At 42.1% G+C, this 21,537-nt stretch overlaps 2 protein-coding genes and 2 pseudogenes across 2 annotated transcripts; all 4 read right to left on the reverse strand.

Annotated features, from left to right (window-relative positions):
• Window positions 1-866: 866 nt before the first annotated feature.
• LOC120295317 (hevamine-A-like) lies at window positions 867-3,065 on the reverse strand. The gene is made up of 2 exons (XM_039316340.1): window positions 2,212-3,065; window positions 867-1,110 (listed from the first exon to the last, which is right to left on the reverse strand). The coding sequence occupies exons 1-2, from the start codon at window positions 2,992-2,994 to the stop codon at window positions 1,006-1,008; spliced, it is 888 nt and encodes a 295-aa protein (XP_039172274.1). The 5' UTR covers window positions 2,995-3,065; the 3' UTR covers window positions 867-1,005.
• A 2,825-nt stretch (window positions 3,066-5,890) lies between these two features.
• Window positions 5,891-6,799, reverse strand: LOC120295404 (acidic endochitinase-like). The gene has a single exon (XM_039316520.1). The coding sequence runs from the start codon at window positions 6,797-6,799 to the stop codon at window positions 5,906-5,908; it is 894 nt and encodes a 297-aa protein (XP_039172454.1). The 3' UTR covers window positions 5,891-5,905.
• Window positions 6,800-13,787: 6,988 nt separating this feature from the next.
• Window positions 13,788-14,876, reverse strand: LOC120296141 (annotated as a pseudogene).
• Window positions 14,877-17,576: 2,700 nt separating this feature from the next.
• Window positions 17,577-21,498, reverse strand: LOC120296142 (annotated as a pseudogene).
• Between the last annotated feature and the right edge of the window lie 39 nt (window positions 21,499-21,537).

Consider the following 21,537-nt stretch of genomic DNA (forward strand, 5'->3'; position numbering starts at 1 on the left):
CATATACTGTCAATCTCACGATCGTTTAATGAATACTGGGACAATCTCATGAAGCTGGCCAGCTTTATGAGATAGGAAGTTTTTCAATGTTCGCACGAGGAGGGCATTAACAGTTGGTTTCTCAAGACCTACTATATTTTCTCATGTGATAAAAGCACCAGGAAACAGAAAGATAAGGAAATTTAACTGTGGCTTTCTCAAAACCTACTATGTGCTCTCATGTGATAAAGCAGGGAGCAATCAATCTCTCTCTTTCCCATCCTCCTTTTGAATTTCATATTTGGGAATTTTCCATCTCTTCTCATCCCAGAGCCTTGCATTGCAAAGCCCCTGAATGAAATCCAATGGCGGACCGGGACTGTGACCGCATAAGCCGTTTGCCAGCTCACCCAATCCACCGCATGTTTCGCTTCTCCAAAGTCAAAGAGGTGATGATACTCTGCATTCTATTGAAGGCACTGCTTCACCTCTGGACCACGAGCCATTACCTCATTTTTCTCCCCCATTCTCTGGAATCCTTCGATGTTGCTCCTTGATTGTTTCTGGGGTTTCATGAACAGAGTTTTGGTTTTCAATTCCCCACCCAAGAAATAGTTGGTAATTTGTAGCTACGGAATAACAAATGACGGCTTTACTTTGCACATTTCAGCTCTGCATTTGCAGTCGTTTTAATCGGGAACTTCATGGTGGTGGTATTGATAGCCATATTTTAGATGGAGCAGGACCTGTTCGAAACATGTTATATTGATTGTTGCAGAGACTGAAAAGTGCTGCTAAATTTCCCATTGGACGCTGGTGCCTTGGGGTGAGCAATCATTCAACTCAGGCTTGCCCTTTCATTTCCCAATTTCTATGGTACATGTAGGGTGCGATAAGAGACTTGTTTTCCTTGGTAAGGTTTCCTGTTGTTAAATGTGTACAGTGTTTTCCGCTTAAAAAAATTCCAAAGAAAGGGGATCTGATGCAAATATATTGAATTGGTAGTACTAAAGGTAAAATTCACCTTCAGACAGATCCCTTGATGGAAGAGATATATCTAGTTTGACCATCATAATATCTGGACCACAGCATCACACCCCCATATTTGGCAGATCCTTTAACGGTGGGCAGCTATGTAGCACCGACACGCGACACGTGACACGCGACACGACACGACACGCGACACGTCATTTCTAAAAAAGTAGAGAATTCCGACACGTTCCGACACGTTAAATATTAAATAAATATTTTTATATATACATATGATTATTTCAAAAATAAAGAGTAGAGTCAATTTATTTAAATAAATTTATAATTTTTCATGATGATCATAATTTATTATTATTCAACATTATTCGTTTTTTTTCTTTTTTAAAATCACCCTCCACCCTCTCCCTCCAAAAAAGAAAAGAAAAAAGGGACATCCCGCCCAGGACAAGCATCCCATTTTAATTTGTTTTTGGCTCTTCCGGCACCATCATATTTTACTTTTATTTTTCCTGCTCTTCCTTGAAAACCCAAATGCACGGTACCTCAGTTTTAAATTTTTTCCTGCACTCCTTGGAAACCTAAACCTAGCTGCCCCATCCCCCTTTGACTCCTCCTTTACGGCACCCCCTCCTTGGAAAACTAAATCGTAGCCTCCTCCTCCTTCTGTGTTCACTGCTCATCCTCCTTGCACGGCACCCATTCTATCTTTTAGAAACCCTTCGAGAGCAGCTTGAAAACTCTCGGAAAAGGGCCGCTCCCTCCTCCATTTGCACGATCCTCTTCCTCTCAATCCCTATTCTCTCTTGGTCACCTCGTTGCAGCTGCTCACTGCCTTGCTTCTGGTCCTCTCTCTTTTGCGGTCGTAGCCTTGTCTCCGGTCCTCTGTCGCGGCCATCTCGGTCGCCTGGTTCTCTCTTCCTCCAGCCTTCTCTCACCGTCGCGGCCTCACCGTCGCGGCCTCACTGCTGCTGCCTCGCCTCCGCAGCCTTGCTTCCTCTCCCTCGCCTCGTCTTCACCCTCCATCGCCAACGATTCCCTCTCCCTTCACGCTTGCAGATCCGCTCCAGAAACCCAGCCTCTTGCTCGGACACGCTCCGACTCGCGTGTCGAGAAAAGTTGACCACGTGTCGGAAAATCCGACACGTGTTGACCGCGTGTCGGAGCGTGTCCGACACGCCGACACGTGTCCGACACGACACGGAAGGTTCCCGAGCGTGTCCGTGCTTCATAGGTGGGCAGTACTATGGAAGTAAGATTCGATGCAGGAATAAAACCACTACTAGCATCCGCAGACGCGGGCAATCCCAAGAAGATTTCTCCAGCGGGAATCGAAGTCCATTGATTCCATGCATCTTCGAGATTACCCATGTTCCCAGAACTGTACTCGCATGGAGGATTGCCGTAAAATTGGACCCAGACGTAGTAATATAAGCCCGTTTGAAGGGCACCTCCAACCCAAGCATCCGGATAAGGACATTGAGGGGCTGCAGCCAAGTACACCTTCTTTCCACTGATGCTATATGCAGACAAGTACCTAGCCAGATCATCCCAGTGTTGATTCGTGCCTGTTGCGATGACGAAATCAATGCCGTCGAGCACTGCATCCCCAAGTGGTCGAGATGAGGACTGGCCTCCCGGGAAGTTGTCCCACAGATAAGTTGCGACGTATCTAGCATCCTCGGCGGAAGGGAGATAGTAACTCCCCACACCTCCTCCGATCGAGAGCGTCACCTTGACTCCCCTAGCTTGGCAAGACTTGATCTCGGAGCTCAAGCCGGTGCATCCTCCGCTGGAAGGATCGCAGTGGCCAGCGAGGTTGATCATAGGAGTCTGGCCGTTGCCGAAGACATTAAGGAAAGCTAGGTTCACAAACTTGTAATTTCCAGAGGCACAAGCCTCGGCTAAAGTGCCTTCGTTGCCGTTCTGACCCCAATAGATAGCAATTCCTCCGCCGTTGATGCCAACCACAAGATCCAAAATGATTGAAAAGAGAAATGCTGGCGAGGTTGAAGATTTGGAAGCCATGTTCGGTGTTTCTCTCCACTCACTTGGTATAAGCTCTCCACTCAAGAAATTCACTTTTTTATTTGGATTTTAATTTCTCCATCTATCTACCGAAGGAGGCACATGTATTTTTTTTTTTTTTGGAGGGGGGGTCTCCGCTTTGTGTCGCCGGAGGACTTTTGTGTGTTTGTTTTTTATTGCTGGAGATGTTTATCCAAGTTTAACCGTCCAAAAGCGAAGCGTGTGGGGCCAGCGTCAGTGAAAAAAAAGGCCTAGGTTTTCTTTCCGGACACCCTTCCCCTTCTTTTTACGAAGAAGCCGTAGTGGATTTTTGAAAAGTGTCAAGGAAAATTGTCCAATAATTCTTTTTAAATGTATTAAGTGAGTATTAAGTATTTTCTTCTCTTTTTTTTTTGTCAACTGAGTTTATTAGATCAATTTTGATCGGAATTCACTGACGTCGACACTAACCGTATTATGTAACATGACCGACCCTGATGTTAATAATTTTTATTTGTTTCTCTTTTCCTTCTTTAATTCCTTTTTTTTTTTACTATGGCCGGTGAGGGCTCTCGTTGACTACTGACGAGGGTCGCAACTTCCTCACCGACCATGAGCAAGGATGTGCAGCCCTCGCCCGCGACTGCGATAACCTTTTGAATGAGTGTCAAGGCCAGCCTTGCCCAAATCTAGGCGCGTAGCTTTTCGGTTTCGGCTTCCTCTTCGCGACATTGACGATCACCTGCTCATCGTTCCAATAGGGCAAGAAAGTTAAACCGATTCTCTTAAAGGAAAGTGTGGCTTTCGAGCAAAGGATGGTGAGATTTGAGGGCTAATTTTTGCGAAATTGGGAAGTGACTAAGGGACACATATTCTGGACATTCTCGGCCAAGGAACAATACGGAAGGTAGAGAATCGAGTGGTCCAAGGCGGCTAAAGAAATTTATTCAATGTAGATTAGAGGGTAAACCGTGATTGGTGGGTGGACTAAACAAAAGAGATTTTGGGAGTCTTCTACAAGGGAAGTTTCAATGAAAAAGCGGAAGGGAAACAAGGGCTGAAGCTCGTGGGAGGTGGGCGTAACTTTTCCATAAGGAAAGCAATGACCTGTGGGAATCAATAGGCGGATTGGAAAGGAAAAATAAGAGAAAACACTCGTCAAGGATCTCTCATGCCATCATATCTGCCCATGATCATGCTCATCCTTTTGTTAAAAAAAATTTCAATCGAACCGAAGGAGATAAATGTTGGAAAAATGTTACTTCGAATTTGGATAGAACAACGGAGTTGGATTATTAGACGTGACTTTTTTTAAGGAACCATTTGCCTCATATAACAAAGTTCCGATTGAGAATACTATATAGCAATTCTAGTATTTTTTCAGATCTCTCAAGAGGCGAGGATACTATGCATTCTATAGAAGACACTGCTTCACCTTTGGATCACGAGCCCTTACCTCATTTTTCTCCCCCACTCTCAGGAGTCCCTCGATGCTCCTTGATTAAATTCTAGGATTTCGCGAACAGAGTTTGGATTTTCAATTCCGCACCCACGAAACAGTTAATAATTTGTGGCTATGAAATGACAAAAGATGGCTCTACTTTGCCCATTTCAGCTCCACATTTGCGGTCGTTTTAATAGGGAACTTCATGGTGTTGGTATTGATAGCCATATTTTAGATAAAGCACAACCTGTTCTCGACATGTTAGATCGATTGTTGCGGATACTGAAAAGTGCTGCTAAATTTTCAACTGGACGCTGGTGCCTTCGGGTGAGCAATCATTCAGCTCAGCCTCGCCCTTTCATTTCTTAATTTCGATGGTACATGTAGGATGCGATAAGTGACATGTTTCCTTCGATAAGGTTTCCTGTTGTTAAATGTGTACAGCCTTTTCTGCTTAGAAAGAAGTTCCAAAGAAAGGGAATCCGTTATAAATATATTGAATCAGTATCATCTTACTCGTACATGATCGGAGGTCATTTTTTTTAAGGCCATGTCCCTGGAACTTTCATTGAATATTTTACCGTGCACCGATCATGATTAATCTGCAGACGTGCCCATCATTAAATCAATGAACTGTACCACCTTTGCGTGAATGTTTGGAGGTGCAGATCGTCGAAAACTATTGCGATCATATATGTTTCGTATTTGACCATTAGAAGTACGACTCTGACGGTAGATCGTATGTTGATTACATGTGTAGATCTTTATGACTGAATATACGAAAATTTTCACTTCCCTCTTAATTTTTTTTCCTTTGGTTGCTTCGTCCCGGTCCGGCAGGTTCTATCCTTCATGGAGCTGAAAGGCCGGCTCTGACCTATCGGGTCGCTCGAATGTAATCATCTCATACTAAGAACAAATCTTCAGGAAGGACACTTCCCTATTATAGTGAAGTTGCTTGGAGGTTTCCCACCTCTGGAGAAGTTGATTATAACCATGAACAATGAACTTTGCAGTAACATGGTTGATTCTGCTTGGACTCCTCCTTATTTGAATTGTTCGAGATCTGCATTTCAAATTTGATGTCCTTTGAAAGGAAAGGACAACCGTCGATCCCACTTCCTAATATTGGTAAACCATGTCCATGCAACATTTTTCCTCTTCTATTCATGACTTGAGGGATTGGAAATTAATCTCGATGAACGGTCTTGGGACACGTGAATTAGGTTAGAAATTTGTGCTTGAAATGAAATAGACCCAGGCTAATCTATATGCAAATTAGAATATTTATCGAGTTGAGTATAATATAAGAGTGGATCTCAATATAGATTATCCCACAATGACATCATTATTATATTTGACATTAATTGGTACACGTATACACCATGACCAATATATGTGATTACATAAAGTGATTTCTGATGAGTACAAAGACGTACATGTAAACAAGACATGTAGCTTATTACACGGTAGTATTAAAGGTAAAATTCACCCTCGGACGTATTCCTCGATGGAAGAGCTGTATCCATCATCATAATATTTGGACCACAACATCACGCCCCCATAGTTGGCAGATCCTTTAATGGCGGGCAATACTTTGGAAATAAGGTCCGACGCAGGAATGAAACCATTGTTAGCTGCATCCAAAGATGCGGCCAATCCCAAAAAGATTTTACCGGCGGTATTTGAAGTCCATTGATTCCATGCATTTTGGAGATTAGTGATGTTCCCAGAATTGTACTCGCATGGAGGATTGTTGAAAAATTGGACCCAAACGTAGTCGAATAAGCCTGTTTGAAGGGCAACTGCAAGCCAAGCATCTGGGTAAGGACATTGAGGGGCTGCAGCCAAGTACACCTTCTTCCCACTGCTGCTATGTGCAGACAAGTACGTAGCCAGATCATCCCAGTGTTGATCCGTGCCTTTTACGATGTCGAAATCGATGCCGTCGAGCACTGCATCCCCAAGCGGCCGAGATGAGGACTGGCCTCCTAGAAAGTTGTTCCATAGATAAGTCGCAACCTCTTTAGCATCCTCGGCGGAAGCGAGATAGTAACTTCCCGAGCTTCCTCCGATCGAGAGCATCACCTTGACTCCCCTAGCTTGGCAAGAATTGATGTCGGAGCTCAAGCCGGTACATCCTCCGCTGGGAGGATCGCAGTGGCCAGCGAGGTTTAATACAGGAGCCTGGCCATTGCCGAAGACATCGAGATAAGCTAGGTTCACAATGTCGTAGTTTCCGGAGGCACAAGTGTCAGCTAAACTGTCTTCGCCGCCATTCTGACCCCAATAGACAGTAATTTCTCCGCCGTTGATGCCAACCACAAGAGCCAAAATGACCGAAATGAGAAATACTGGCGAGGCTGAAGATTTGGAAGCCATGTTTAGTATTTCTTTGGACTCACTCGATATACTTGATTAGAGGTTGCTCTTTCTTTGGGCCTTTAGAAAGTCGGGAATTAGGGGCTTTTTATAGGAGAAAGATGGAGCCCACCTATGATGTCCATGTTTGTGTTGTTTGGGAGAGTGCGTGACTTGGCACATGAGCATTCTGATACATATCTCATCAACTAGTGATTGTGGATTAAACCTGTTAAATTATGTTTTAAGCTAGAGTCCGCCTGAGAGGAATCTCAAGAAATTCACTTTCTTATTTGGATTAGAATTTCTCCAATTATCTAAGGAAGGAGGCACACGTATGTTGGGGTCGTCGTTTCTTTTGATCAGAGGACTTTTGCGTGTTTGTTTTCCGTCGCCCGGAATATTTCTCCAAGTTTTTGCCGTTCAAAAGCAAAGCGTGTGGGGCAAGTACCGGAAAAATGGATGGCCCAGGTTTTGTCCCCTGAGCATTTCCTTAGAAAGAGTGTCCCCTGACACACCGCCGAACAGTTTTTTCCACGAAGAAGCCGGAGGGCATTTCCTTAAAAAGAGTGTCCCCCGACACACGGCCGAACGGTTCTTTACACGAAGAAGCCAGAGCCGATTTCCTTAAAAAGAGTCAGAATTGTCCAAATGATCTTTTTAATTTTACTAGTTAAGTACTAAACACTTTCTTTTTATTTGCCAACTGAGTCCATCTTATTAATTTGGATTGGAATTTGCTGATGTGAACGCCAACCGTCTTATGCAGCACGATTGCGCTGATGTGGATAATTTTTAATAAATTTTTTATTTTTTATTTTTTGAGGGCCCCAGCTACTGGCAAGGGTCGCACACGGCTAGGGGTGTGCAAAAGAATCAGGACCGGTCCGGACCGCTCGGAACCAGTGGTTCTTGAGGGAACCGGTCCGGCTCCCAATTCCAATTTATGGGAATCGGTGGGTACCGGTCCAGTTCCCGGTTCCATGGGCAGATCCGTCCACCCGGACCGGACCGATTATATTAAAATAATATATTAATTTTTAATATTAAAAAATGGAATTACAAATTAACAAATCCAAATCAAATAATTAAAAAAAATAATTAAAGTGGGAAAAAAGTCCACAGCGCACCAAATGGAGAGGCGCCGATTTTCAGTCAAACCAAATGGAGAGGCGCTGAAGCTAAAAAGTCCAAGGTGCACCTTCACAAAACGTCGAGCAATTGGTGGGCAAAAAACAAGCACGCGAAGAAGCAAGGCTGCACGAGGAGCAGAAGGTGGGCAAAAAGCAAGCACATGAAGAAGGAGGGCTGCAAGCACATGAAAAAGATGAAAAAGCAGGGTTGTAGGAGGAGGAGAAGGTGGGCAAAAAGCAAGCACATGAAGAAGCAGGGCTGCAAGCACATGAAAAAGCAGGGCTGCAGGAGGAGGAGAAGGTGAGCAAAAAGCAAGCACATGAAGAAGCAGGGCTGCAGGAGGAGGAGAAGGTGGGCAAAAAACAAGCACGTGAAGAAGCAGGGCTGCTGGAGGAGGAGAAGAGGAATAGGTCAGGCGGCGAAGAACCAGCAATTTTGGTCGAAAACCAAAGTTGTTTCCCCGTCAAGATCGGAGCTTTCGAGAAAATGATATTATTATTATTGTGAGACTGGTTCCATGGATCCACCCGGGAATCGGACCGGACTGGCGGTCCGATTCCCGGTGGATCCATGCAACTAATGGGTGGATCCTGGTTCCAATTTTTCGAACCGGTCCTTAATGGGCGGTTCCGGTTCTAGGTCGGGAACCGCCCGCTCGGACCATGCACACCCCTACACACGGCCGAACAGTTTTTTTCACGAAGAAGCCGGAGAGCATTTCCTTAAAAAGAGCGTCCCCCGACACACGACCGAACGGTTCTTTCCACGAAGAAGCCAGAGCAGATTTCCTTAAAAAGAGTCAGAATTGTCCAAATGATCTTTTTAATTTTATTAGTTAAGTATTAAACACTTTCTTTTTTTCTTTTTCCAACTGAGTCCATCTTATTAATTTTGATTGGAATTCGCTGATGTAAACACCAATCGTCTTATGTAGCACGATTGCGCTGATGTAGATAAATTTTAATAATTTTTTTATTTTTTATATTTTGAGGACCCCAGCTGCTGGCAAGGGTTGCGACTTTCTTGCTCGCAACTGTGATGGCCTTTTGGGTGAGGGTTGCGGCCAGCCTTGCTCAGATGTAGGCACGTAGCTTTTCGGTTTTGGCTTCCTCTTCGCTACCTAAATGATCATCTGGTCATCGTTCCAATAGGGCAAGAAAGTTCAATCGATTCTCATAAAGGAAAGTGTGATTTTCAAGCAAAGGATGGTGAGATTTGAGGCGTTAATTTTTGCAAAATTGGGACGTGAATAAGGGACACATTCTAGAGATTCTAGGCCGAGGAACAATAGGGAAAGTAGAGAATTAAGTGTTCCCACGCGGCTGAAGAAATTAATTCAGCGAAGATTCGAGGGGAAACCGTGAAAAAGCGGTTTGACAAAATAAAAGAGATTTTGGGAGTCTTCTACGGGGGAAGTTTCAATGAAAAAGCCGAAGGGAAACGAGGGCTAAAGCTCGTGGGAGGTGGGCAAAATTTTCTATAAGGGAAGCAATGACCTATGGGAATCAATAGGCGGATTGAATAGGAAAGATAAAAAGAAAACGCTCGTCAAGGATCTCTTATTCCATTGTGTCTGCCCATAATCATGCTCATCTTTTTTTTTTTTTTTAAAATTAAGATCAAATTAAAGAAAACAAATGATGAAGAGAAAGAGCTGGTGAAACAGTTCGTGCGAGAATGCGAGGCCCACCAGATCCATCGAAGCGGCCACCTTCTGGTAAGGAGAGCCATAAGTGAGAAACTTCATTTGAGTTATAGAATGGACGTAAATTACTTGAATCATATGAAATTTAGAGGTGTCATGCAAAAGTGAGGTTATCTAATCCAATATTAAGTGCATTGGAATTCAGATCCACTCGGAATTATTTTGTATCTTATCTAGATTGTTAAAGGGGTATTAATTTTATGACCCTAAAGAAGGTACAAGAATTATGGTATCACATACTGTAAAGTTTCTACAATTCGACGTAATTGTAGAGGATATACAGACAATTGTGGTACAAACAATTGTGGAATCTCCTATACCATAGACTAAACTTATTGAGGTTCAATGTACTATTCTTGATATAGTTATGATGAAATTTTTCAAACCTCTCAAGTCTAAAATGAAGTGGTTGTAGCTTTACGCAGGAGATTTGTTAAGGAAAGACTATCAGTTATATCATAAGACTATATAGTCTATTTGTGAGAGCATGATTACAATATCCATTACATGGTTGTTTTAGCAACTTATATAAATGTCGTTTCTTGTTCTCAATTAAGTATGTGATTAAATGCCATAAAAGATAATAAAGTTTTCACTCTGAAATAGGGGTGGATAGTTAATAGTGAAGAAATAAATATTTCTTTCTAATATTTTTAAAGATTATTTCAGAGTGAACGTGGCATTAATAATTTATTTTCATATGAAGTTACGCCAAATAGATACAAAATCTATATTGTGCAACTGGAGGATTTTGACAGATGTTTCAAATAAACTTGTGTGTAAACTGAAAAGTTTTATTCATAGTGTTGTTATTTTGTTCAATTGAGAACAAAGTAATTCAATACATACCCAAGGTCAGTGGGAGGAAATTTATTTTTCTCATACTCTATGTACATGATATTTTGCTTACAAGTTGTGACCTTGAGACATCTTATATGTTTTGTACTGAGGTCCTTTAGGATTGTCTTTTCCATATTATATTAGATTTTCTCGGAGGACATTTGCTGATCGTATTTTGGAATTATTCAATATACATTATTGCAAGCCAGGAATTGCTCCTGTTGTTAAGGGTGATGGACTAAATCTATCACATTGTCCTTATTTAGATATTGAGAAAATCTAATTAAATGGTGTACCTTGTGTCAGTGCACTTAAAAGTATAATGTATGCTCGAACTTGCACTAGACTAAATATCGTCTTTGTGACGGGACTTCTAGGCAGATATCAGTTGAATCCAGGACATGATCACTGGGTTACTGCCAAGAAGGTTTTGAGGTACTTAAAGAGGACAAGAGATTATATGTTAATTTACAAATATGTTCAATTATTGCAGTTAGTAGGGTATTTAGATGTAAACTTTGCTAGCTGTTATGATGACATGCGATCGATAACATAATACATATTTATGTTAGTAGGAAGTGTAGTAAATAAAGTTTTATGTCATCTTCTACTATATAAGCAATGCTAGTAACATTCTTTTAGGTTGTTACTTGGGCTATTAGGCTCCGGAACCTCATTAAGGAGTTTACCGTTTTTAATTTTATGGATAGACCCATACGGTTGTATTGAGATAACAAATTTGTAGTATTAACATCAGAGGTCTCAATGGGTCTAAATTTATGGTGGTCAAATTTTTTTACCAAAAGGAAACGGTATAGAAATGTGACATAATAATATAATATATTTTCACAGATGATATGGTTGCAGATCCACTAATTAAAGGCCTACGCCCATGTGTATCTGAGCGACATGTCATTAGTATGGGCCTAGGAGCATCATGAGATGTTGTTGTTTAGTGGGAACTACTTTGGCTTTACTCTGATAAAGGTTTCATCTGTGTTCGTTACACTTTGTAACGGTTTGATATGTATCAACTTTTGCATTCAATAAAATATTTTTGAATGTGTTGTTATTATGTTGAATACATATTGATAAAGTCTCAAGGGATTGTATAAACCTTGAGTGAAGGCTAGGGGCATCCGGTTATTAGCCTTGTGCATATGTCTTGTGATACATAAAGAAATATTAACCATAAAGACAAGACATATGTGGGTTCATTGGAACCATAAAGCATTCTCTAGTGACATAAGTTTTTGTGACACCTAAGGTAAGAGAATGACGACTGACAAATGGGATCTCTCTATGAGAGATGTTATCCATTTGACACACTACCGTATTGAATCCATGTCAATAAAGTTAAGAGCATTCGTGACCATGGAAGGCTCTGTGTGTATACATGCAGTTACTGTCATAATTCGGCGTTTAAGACTTTATGGAATAGGATTGACTATTAAGAATTATCTCTGGACCAAATGTGCGCACATACAGTACGATTTCAATTAATATAGTCCAAGTGGGAGAATGTAAGAGTTTTCCTAATGTGGACTAAATTAATTGATATTGTAATTTACTGCTTTTACGGTTACCGTAAAACAGGGTTGGTCTAAGGTGAGATAGAAGATTTCTTAATTAGTCTGATATGGGCTGGCTAGTGTGGGCCGAGTTGAGCCTGGCCTGTAATGAGGGGGACTGGCTGGAAACTCTATAAATAGTGCTCAAGTCTCTCTTCTAACCCTAATTCTCACATGTATCATCACCTAAGGGGTGTTTACCTAACGCTAAACGTGAAGGGGGCCGCCTCATTGAGCCAGTGATATGGAGGGTAATAGAGGAGAAGGACTTGATGCGTGGATCCCCTTACTCTCCTCATCACCCTGTATGACACTAGCTGCTAAGTTCCATGGAAAGCACAAAACCTCTAGCAATCGATAGTTTTTCGTATAGCTGGTTGTCCAATGTAAGGACCTCCTTTGATGGTCTTGATGAGTCTCTTCGACCTTCTTCTATCGACTCTGAGAGTTATACAGAAAAATCCCAGAGTTTCAATTTCAATGTCTCCCTCTCTCAGTTATCCCCTGCCCTTCTACATGCCGATGAGCTCTTTGCCGATGGCATCACAAAACCTTTTTTTGCCGGTAAATCAGCCAATCAGAACTTTCAGACGTCCAATTCCTTGAAAACCTGCCCAACCCGTTCTCTCCATTCATTTGCTAGAAAGACTATTTTCCCAGCCATTCGGATTCATCGGCGTGCATTTGATGGCAGCTAATTGTTGTCTCCCGTATGTAAATTTGCTTTATGATTGATGCTATTAGAATTGTCCTACTTCTTACATAAGCAGCTGTCTCTAGTAGTAATAATTTTTTGATGTCGAAAGTATTTCTTATTTGGCCATAGTGTGTTTAAGTTCACACCAGAAATTGTACAGAAATTTTAAGGTTAATAACGTGAATCCAACGGACAAGCTAATGAAAGCTCGTTCTTGTTTGAGAACTAGAGATCATGAAAGTCGTTTGATTCTTGCTCTAGTCACCGTGCTGTTAGATCTTCGTGGGTTCTATCCTGATCCCAACATTGCTTGCGAAATGCCTCACTTGGATTCGCGAATACACGGTTCTTTCAAGTCTGCAATTGCAAATCTTCTTATGGATTACTGCTATTGCATATACTGTCAATCTCACGATCGTTTAATGAATACTCGAACAATCTCATGAAGCTGGCCAGCTTTATGAGATAGGAAGTTTTTCAATGGTCGCACGAGGAGGGCATTAACAGTTGGTTTCTCAAGGCCTACTATATTTTCTCATGTGATAAAAGCACCAGGAAACAGAAAGACAAGGAAATTTCACTGTGGCTTTCTCAAAACCTAGTATGTGCTCTCATGTGATAAAGCAGGGCGCAATCAATCTCTCTCTTTCCCATCCTCCTTTTGAATTTCATATTTGGGAATTTTCCATCTCTTCTCATCCTAGAGCCTTGCATTGCAAAGCCCTTGAATGAAATCCAATGGCGGACTGGGACTGTGACCGCATAAGCCGTTTGCCGGCTCACCCAATCCACTGCATGTTTTGCTTCTCCAAAGTCGAAGAGGTGATGATACTCTGCATTCTATTGAAGGCACTGCTTCACCTCTGGACCACGAGCCATTACCTCATTTTTCTCCCCCATTCTCTGGAATCCTTCGATGTTGCTCCTTGATTGTTTCTGGGGTTTCATGAACAGAGTTTTGGTTTTCAATTCCCCACCCAATAAATAGTTGGTAATTTGTAGCTACGGAATAGCAAATGATGGCTTTACTTTGCACATTTCAGCTCTGCATTTGCAGTCGTTTTAATCGGGAACTTCATGGTGGTGGTATTGATAGCCATATTTTAGATAGAGCAGGACCTGTTCGAAACATGTTATATTGATTGTTGCAGAGACTGAAAAGTGCTGCTAAATTTTCCATTGGACGCTGGTGCCTTGGGGTGAGAAATCATTCAACTCAGCCTTGCCCTTTCATTTCTCAATTTCTATGGTACATGTAGGGTGCGATAAGAGACTTGTTTTCCTTGGTAAGGTTTCCTGTTGTTAAATGTGTACAGTGGTTTCCGCTTAAAAAAATTCCAAAGAAAGGGGATCTGGTGCAAATATATTGAATTGGTAATACTAAAGGTAAAATTCACCTTCAGACAGATCCCTCGAATGGAAGAGCCATATCTAGTTTCACCATCATAATATCTGGACCACAACATCACACTCCCATATTTGGTAGATCCTTTAATGGTGGGCAGTACTATGGAAGTAAGATTCGATGCAGGAATAAAACCACTACTAGCATCTGCAGACGCGGGCAATCCCAAGAAGATTTCTCCAGCGGGAATCGCAGTCCATTGATTCATGCATCTTCAAGATTACCCATGTTCCCAGAACTGTATTCGCATGGAGGATTGCCGTAAAATTGGACCCAGACGTAGTCGTATAAAGCCTGTTTGAAGGGCACCTCCAACCCAAGCATCCGGATAAGGACGTTGAGGGGCTGCAGCCAAGTACACCTTCTTTCCACTGATGCTATATGCAGACAAGTACCTAGCCAGATCATCCCAATGTTGATTCGTGCCTGTTGCGATGATGAAATCAATGCCGTCGAGCATTGCATCCCCAAGTGGTTGAGATGAGGACTGGCCTCCCAGGAAGTTGTCCCACAGATAAGTTGCGACGGATCTAGCATCCTCAGCGGAAGGGAGATAGTAACTCCCCACACCTCCTCCGATCGAGAGCATCACCTTGACTCCTCTAGCTTGTCTTGGAGCTCAAGCCAGTGCATCCCTCGCTGGAAGGATCGCAGTGGCCAGCGAGGTTGATCATAGGAGTTTGGCTGTTGCCGAAGACATTAAGGAAAGCTAGGTTCACAAACTTGTAATTTCCAGAGGCACAACGCGTAAGTTAGCTCAGGACTCCTCTTTAGGCGATGTGGGACAAGAGAGGGACCCATTCCCTGCGCACGTTCGGGGACTGAGGCACGGACGCACCGCCATCTCTCCTCCCTGCGCACCGCCGCTCGGGCCGTCACAAACCACAAGAGCCAAAATGATTGAAAAGAGAAATGCTGGCGAGGTTGAAGATTTGGAAGCCATGTACGGTGTTTCTCTCCACTTACTTGGTATAAGCTCTCCACTCAAGAAATTCACTTTTTTATTTGGATTTTAATTTCTTTATCTATCTACCGAAGGAGGCACATGTATTTTGGGGGGTCTCCGCTTTGTGTCGCCAGAGGACTTTTGTGTGTTTGTTTTTTATTGCTGGAGATGTTTATCCAAGTTTGACTGTCCAAAAGCGAAGCGTGTGGGGCCAGCGTCAATGACAAAAAAGGCCTAGGTTTTCTTTCCGGACACGCTGCCCAATAGTTCTTTCCACGAAGGAGCCGTAGTGGGATCGAATCATTTAGGCTGCGTTTGTTTGCATTTTTTTCCTGTTTTTAAACGACTTTTTTGTTTTTTTGTTCCTGAGAACAAAAGGAACAAAATGCGTTTTTGTGCGTTTTTTGTTCCCGAAACACATCTCAATGAAAAACAAAAAAAAAAAAGTTATTTCTTGTCTCGGAACAAAATTTAGAAACACCTTTCTTCTTCTTTTTCTTCTCTCTTTTTTTCTTCTTCTTTTCTTCTTCTTTTTTTCTTTTTTTTTTCTTTGGCTGGTCGCCGGTCTTGGCTGGGCCGGCGGCCAAACGTCGAGGGCCGGCGACCTCGCCGGAGCGTCGCCAACCCCGGCGAGGCCGAGCGTCGCTTGCCCCGGTGAAGCTCGGCCTCGCCGGATCCGGGGCCCTTGAGCTCACCCGGCCAAGGCGGGCGACCTCGCGCTAGGCCGGGCGAGCTCTATCTCGCCCGGCCTACGGCGAGGCCGCCGGCCCTCGTCACCGGTCGCCGACCATGGCCGAGGGGGCGGCACCGACCGCCAAAAGAAGAAAAAAAGAAAAAAGGAAAAAAGAGAAAATAAGAAAGAAAATAGAAAAATAAAAGAAATAAAAAAATTATACAAATTTACCAAACGTGTTTCTGTTCATTTTTTATTCCCGGAACAAGTTTACCAAACGCGTTTTTTGTTCAAAAATTGTTCCCCGGAACATAAACACTTTTTTCTATTTCTGTTTCCTGAAACAATTTTTAAACAGAAATGTTACCAAACGCGCCCTTAGTGACGAGTGGGGGCCCACTTCTTCCCAGAGGACCCCGGTTCCGGTGGTGGTGGGCCCACCTCTGTTGTCCCCTTTTGTCATCGGCACCAAAAAGATCCAACGGCAGCCCACCACCCACCCTATTGCTATTGGAAACACATATATTTAAGGCCAAAAATAATTTTCGCTTTTTTTTTTTAAGATCACCATCACGCTCCCGTGACCCTCCATTCGAATTCAACACGCGTCTTTCTCGTAAACGGGATCCGACGATAAAACCTTTTTTTTTACCTTTTTGCGATTGAATGGGTTGAAGGCTGCAATCGATGCTGGCTTATTATGATCAGCTGGTCTCGAGATCCTCTTCCCCTTTCTTCATTTTACTTGCTTTCAAGTATCCCTGCATAAACACTAGCGAATCTAACTGATCCGGCAGATCTCATCTTGTTTTGATGCCCTGTTCGGTTCATCCCTACCAACTCCCTATGCCCTCCTTGCATCTCATCTTACTCGTACATGATCGTAGGTCTTTTTTTAAGGCCGTGCCTCTGGAACTTTCATTGAATATTTTACCATGCACGGATCATGATTAATCTGCAGATGTGCCCATCATTAAATCAATGAACTGTACCACCTTTGCGTGAATGTTGGGAGGTGCAGATCGTCGAAAACTATTGCGATCATATATCTTCTATATTTGACCATTAGAAGTACGACTCTTGACGGTGGATCGTATGTTAATTAAATGTGTAGATCTTTATGACTTAATATACAAAAATTTTCACTTCCCTCTAATTTTTTCCTTCGGTTGCTTCGTCCCGGTCCGGCAGGTTCTATCCTCCATGGAGCTGAAAGGCTAGCTCTGACCTATCGGGTCGCTCGAATATAATCATCTCATACTAAAAACAAATCTTCAGGAAGGACACTTCCCTATTATAGTGAAGTTGCTTGGAGGTTTCCCACCTCTGGAGAAGTTGATTATAACCATGAACAATGAACTTTGCAAAGAACATGGTTGATTCTTCTCGGACTCCTCCTTATTTGAATTGTTCGAGATCTGCATTTCAAATTTGGTGTCCTTTAAAAGGAAAGGACTACCGTCGATCACACTTCCTAAAATTGGTAAACCATGTCCACACAACAATTTTCATCTTCTATTCATGACTTGAGGGATTGGAAATTAATCTCGATGAACGGTCTTGGGACGCGTGAATTAGGTTAGAAATTTGTGCTTGAAATGAAACAGACCCAGGCTAATCTATATGCAAATTAAAATATTTATCGAGTTGAGTATAATATAAGAGTGGATCTCAATGTATATTATCCCACAATGACATGATTATTATATTTGACATTAATTGGTACACGTATACACCATGACCAATATATGTGATTACATAAGGTGATTTCTCATGAGCACAAAGACGTACGTGCAAATAAGAAATATAGCTTATTACATGGTAGTATTAAAGGTAAAATTCACCCTCGGATGGATCCTTAGACGGATCCCTTGATGAAGAGCTGTATCCAGTTTGATCATCATAATTTTTGGACCACAACATCACGCCCCCATACTTGCGCGATCCTTTAATGGCAGGCAATACTTTGGAAGTAAGGTCCGACGCAGGGATGAAACCATTGTTAGCTGCTTCCATAGATGCAGGCAATCCCAAAAAGATTTTACCGGCGGTATTTGAAGTCCATTGATTCCATGCATCTTGGAGATTAGTGATGTTCCCAGAACTGTACTCGCATAAAGGATTGTTGTAAAATTGGACCCAAATGTAGTCGAATAAGCCTGTTTGAAGGGCACCTCCAAGCCAAGCATCTGGGTAAGGACATTGAGGGGCTGCAGCCAAGTACACCTTCTTCCCACTACTACTATATGTAGACAAGGCCCTAGCCAGATCATCCCAGTGTTGAGTCGTGCCTCCTTCGATGTTGAAATCGATGCCGTCGAGCACTGCATCCCCAAGTGGCCGATGTGAGGACTGGCCTCCTAGAAAGTTGTCCCATAGATAAGTTGCAACCTGTTTGGCATCCTCGGCGGAAGCGAGATAGTAACTTCCCGCGCTTCCTCCAATCGAAAGCATCACTTTGACTCCCTCGGCATGGCAAAACTTGATGTCGTAGCTCAAGCCGGTACATACTCCGCTGGGAGGATCGCAGTGGCTAGCGAGGTTGATCACAGGAGCCTGGCCATTGCCAAAGACAACGAGAAAAGCTAGGTTCACAATGTTGTAGTTTCCGGAGGCACGTGTGTTGGCTAAACTGCCTTCGTTGTGTTAGGGAAATCCCTTATGATGTTTTGAAGATGACAAAATAAATCAAAGGCTACTAACATGTTTGATGGTTGAGTAATAGACCATGCAGATAATAGAACATGTAAAGGATATTATCAAAGTCCGAAGACCGCGGACTCAAGACTCAAAGTCGAAGACGCGGACTCGAGACTCAAAGTCCAAGACTGCCGGACTCAAGACTCAAAGTCGAAGACCGCCGGACTTTAGTATCAAAGTCTGTTCTACCTTAGAAGTCTGTCAACTCGACTAATTCCAGTTGAACGTGAATGATGAACCGAAAGACGGACTCTATGCTGAAGCTGAACCAGAAGATAGACTCTATGCTGAAGCTGAACTGGGTACAGACCTTAAAGTCTAAAGACCCAGGTTGTAAAGTCTCAAGACTCATATCGTAAAGTCTCAAGACTCAGACTTTACATCCAGATTCGATGAATCGTAACTCAAGCCCAATCATACAACGGCTAGTGATCCTGGTTTGGATTCCACATCAAGATTGATTTGATTGAAGACAAGATCTTTCTATACGAAGAAGCTTTACTTATGGAAACCAAGATTTCGTTTGTATGGGCGATCGGAATCAATTTGGGATTTTACCTTTGTCACTCAACGGCTACCAAATCTTCTAAGATACGAGCTGTCCAATGGGTATATTGGAAGACGATTCTCCGGGATGCTGTCCAACGGTAGTTTGGAAGTGGAGGAGTATTTAAGGAGATCATGGACCGATGAGCAAGTAAGAGACGGAGCGTAGAATTTATAATTCCAAAGTCTAAGCGACTTTAGATCATATACTTGTCTCTTGAGAGCTTAAACGTTTTGTAATCGTGAGAGAAATACCAAGAGAGTGACTTAGTGAGATAGTGTGATCTACTACTAAGTGTTTGCACTCGGAGTTGTAATCTCTTGTTGATTGCATAGTGGAATCCAGCCAAGAAGGCTGTTATCGTGGGAGAGTGGACGTAGGCTTGGATTAAGCCGAACCACTATAAATCTCGTGTTCTTATTCTCTTCCCTAACTCCTTTATTTTGTTCATACTAGCACTCTCAATTGGTATCAGAGCCAAGTGCTCGGTTTATAAAAGTGTTTTTACTTTCGAGCTAAAGATTCTTTATGGCTAGTATGTTGGCACCAGGACTTATGGAAGGGCAAAGCAACACAAGGCCACCATATTTTGATGGAAAGGAATATGACGTATGGAAGAACAAGGAAATCTATGCTTGATGGCACATTCGGAATCTGAGTCTAACTCGGACAGAGACTCAAAATCGAGTCCGATTCAAACTGACTCGAAATCTAATGAGGAAATCAAGGGGGAGAAATCGAATCCAAAAGAAAAGGAAAAGAATCGTGATCACCTCAAAAGGCAACAAATTGAGGGGAGCTTTGATCAATTATGGAAAAATCTTTTTTGATTGATTATGATCTTATTATGGATGGAAGGAAAGGTAATTGTGTCAGAATTTATTCTACAAAATCCGATTAGTGCATCTCTTATTACCTTTTGTCATTAAACAAATCTCTTATTGATATTATTATGACAAAAAAGGTACGTGCATTTTATGATGCATCCGTGATTTTTATTGGATATTTGCTGATATAATCGAAGTGAGCTATATTGCATATCTTTAATATTCGATTTACTTTATAAAAGCTGATCTTTTTGGAAATTATATGTCATATTTTCTACGTGAATCCATCATTATCGCTTTTTGATTATGACAAAAGGGGGAGAAGTTATGAATATGCATATGTGCTGATTGGTTGATATTATCTATGGCATAATATTGAGCTGCGATTATTTTTCTATATATTCTTATGCTCAATTTATTTGCTATCTTCTGATATCCTTTGATTTAAATTAATATTTTTAAAAGCATGTTTACAAATCTGCATATTCAGAGATTGTTTTGTCATCATCAAAAAGGGGAGATTGTTAGGGAAATCCCTTATGATGTTTTGAAGATGACAAAATAAATCAAAGGCTACTAACATGTTTGATGGTTGAGTAATAGACCATACAGATAATAGAACATGTAAAGGATATTATCAAAGTCCGAAGACTGCGGACTCAAGACTCAAAGTCCAAGACTGCCGGACTCGAGACTCAAAGTCCGAAGACTGCCGCACTCAAGACTCAAAGTCTCGAAGACCGCCGGACTTTAGTATCAAAGTCTGTTCTACCTTAGAAGTCTGTCAACTCGACTAATTCCAGATTGAACGTGAATGATGAACCGAAGATAGACTCTATGCTGAAGCTGAATCGGGTACAGACCTTAAAGTCTAAAGACCCGGGTTGTAAAGTCTCAAGACTCATATCGTAAAGTCTCAAGACTCGGACTTTACATCCAGATTCGATGAATCGTAACTCAAGCCCAATCATACAACGACTAGTGATCTGGTTTGGATTCCACATCAAGATTGATTTGATTGAAGACAAGATCTTTCTATACGAAGAAGCTTTACTTATGAAAACCAAGATTTCGTTTGTATGGGCGATCGGAATCAATTTGGGATTTTACCTTTGTCACTCAACGGCTACCAAATCTTCTAAGATACGAGCTGTCCAATGGGTATATTGGAAGACGATTCTCCGGGATACTGTCCAACGGTAGTTTGGAAGTGGAGGAGTATTTAAGGAGATCATGGACCGATGAGCAAGTAAGAGACGGAGCGTAGAATTTATAATTCCAAAGTCTAAGCGACTTTAGATCATATACTTGTCTCTTGAGAGCTTAAACGTTTTGTAATCGTGAGAGAAATACCAAGAGAGTGACTTAGTAAGATAGTGTGATCTACTACTAAGTGTTTGCACTCGGAGTTGTAATCTCTTGTTGATTGCATAGTGGAATCCAGCCAAGAAGGCTGTTATCGTGGGAGAGTGGACGTAGGCTTGGATTAAGCCGAACCACTATAAATCTCGTGTTCTTATTCTCTTCCCTAACTCCTTTATTTTGTTCATACTAGCACTCTCACGTTGCCATTCTGACCCCAATAGACAACGATTTCTCTGCCGTTGATGCCAAACACAAGAGCCAAAATGATTGAAACGAGAAATACTGGCGAGGCTGAAGATTTGGAAGCCATGTTTAGTATTTCTTTCGACTCACTTTGGATATACTTGAT

Source organism: Eucalyptus grandis, chromosome 7, assembly GCF_016545825.1.
Source record: "Eucalyptus grandis isolate ANBG69807.140 chromosome 7, ASM1654582v1, whole genome shotgun sequence".
Classification (NCBI taxonomy): Eukaryota; Viridiplantae; Streptophyta; class Magnoliopsida; order Myrtales; family Myrtaceae; genus Eucalyptus; species Eucalyptus grandis.

What these genes read in the sequence shown, in the direction of transcription:
- LOC120295317 (XM_039316340.1), bottom strand. Translation starts at nt 2,994, where the DNA reads ATGGCTTCCAAATCTTCAACCTCGCCAGCATTTCTCTTTTCAATCATT. An exon ending in CATCGAATCTTACTTCCATA is followed by an intron (nt 1,111 to 2,211) that starts GTACTGCCCACC and finishes GGTGCTACATAG; the next exon opens with CTGCCCACCGTTAAAGGATC.
- LOC120295404 (XM_039316520.1), bottom strand. Translation starts at nt 6,799, where the DNA reads ATGGCTTCCAAATCTTCAGCCTCGCCAGTATTTCTCATTTCGGTCATT.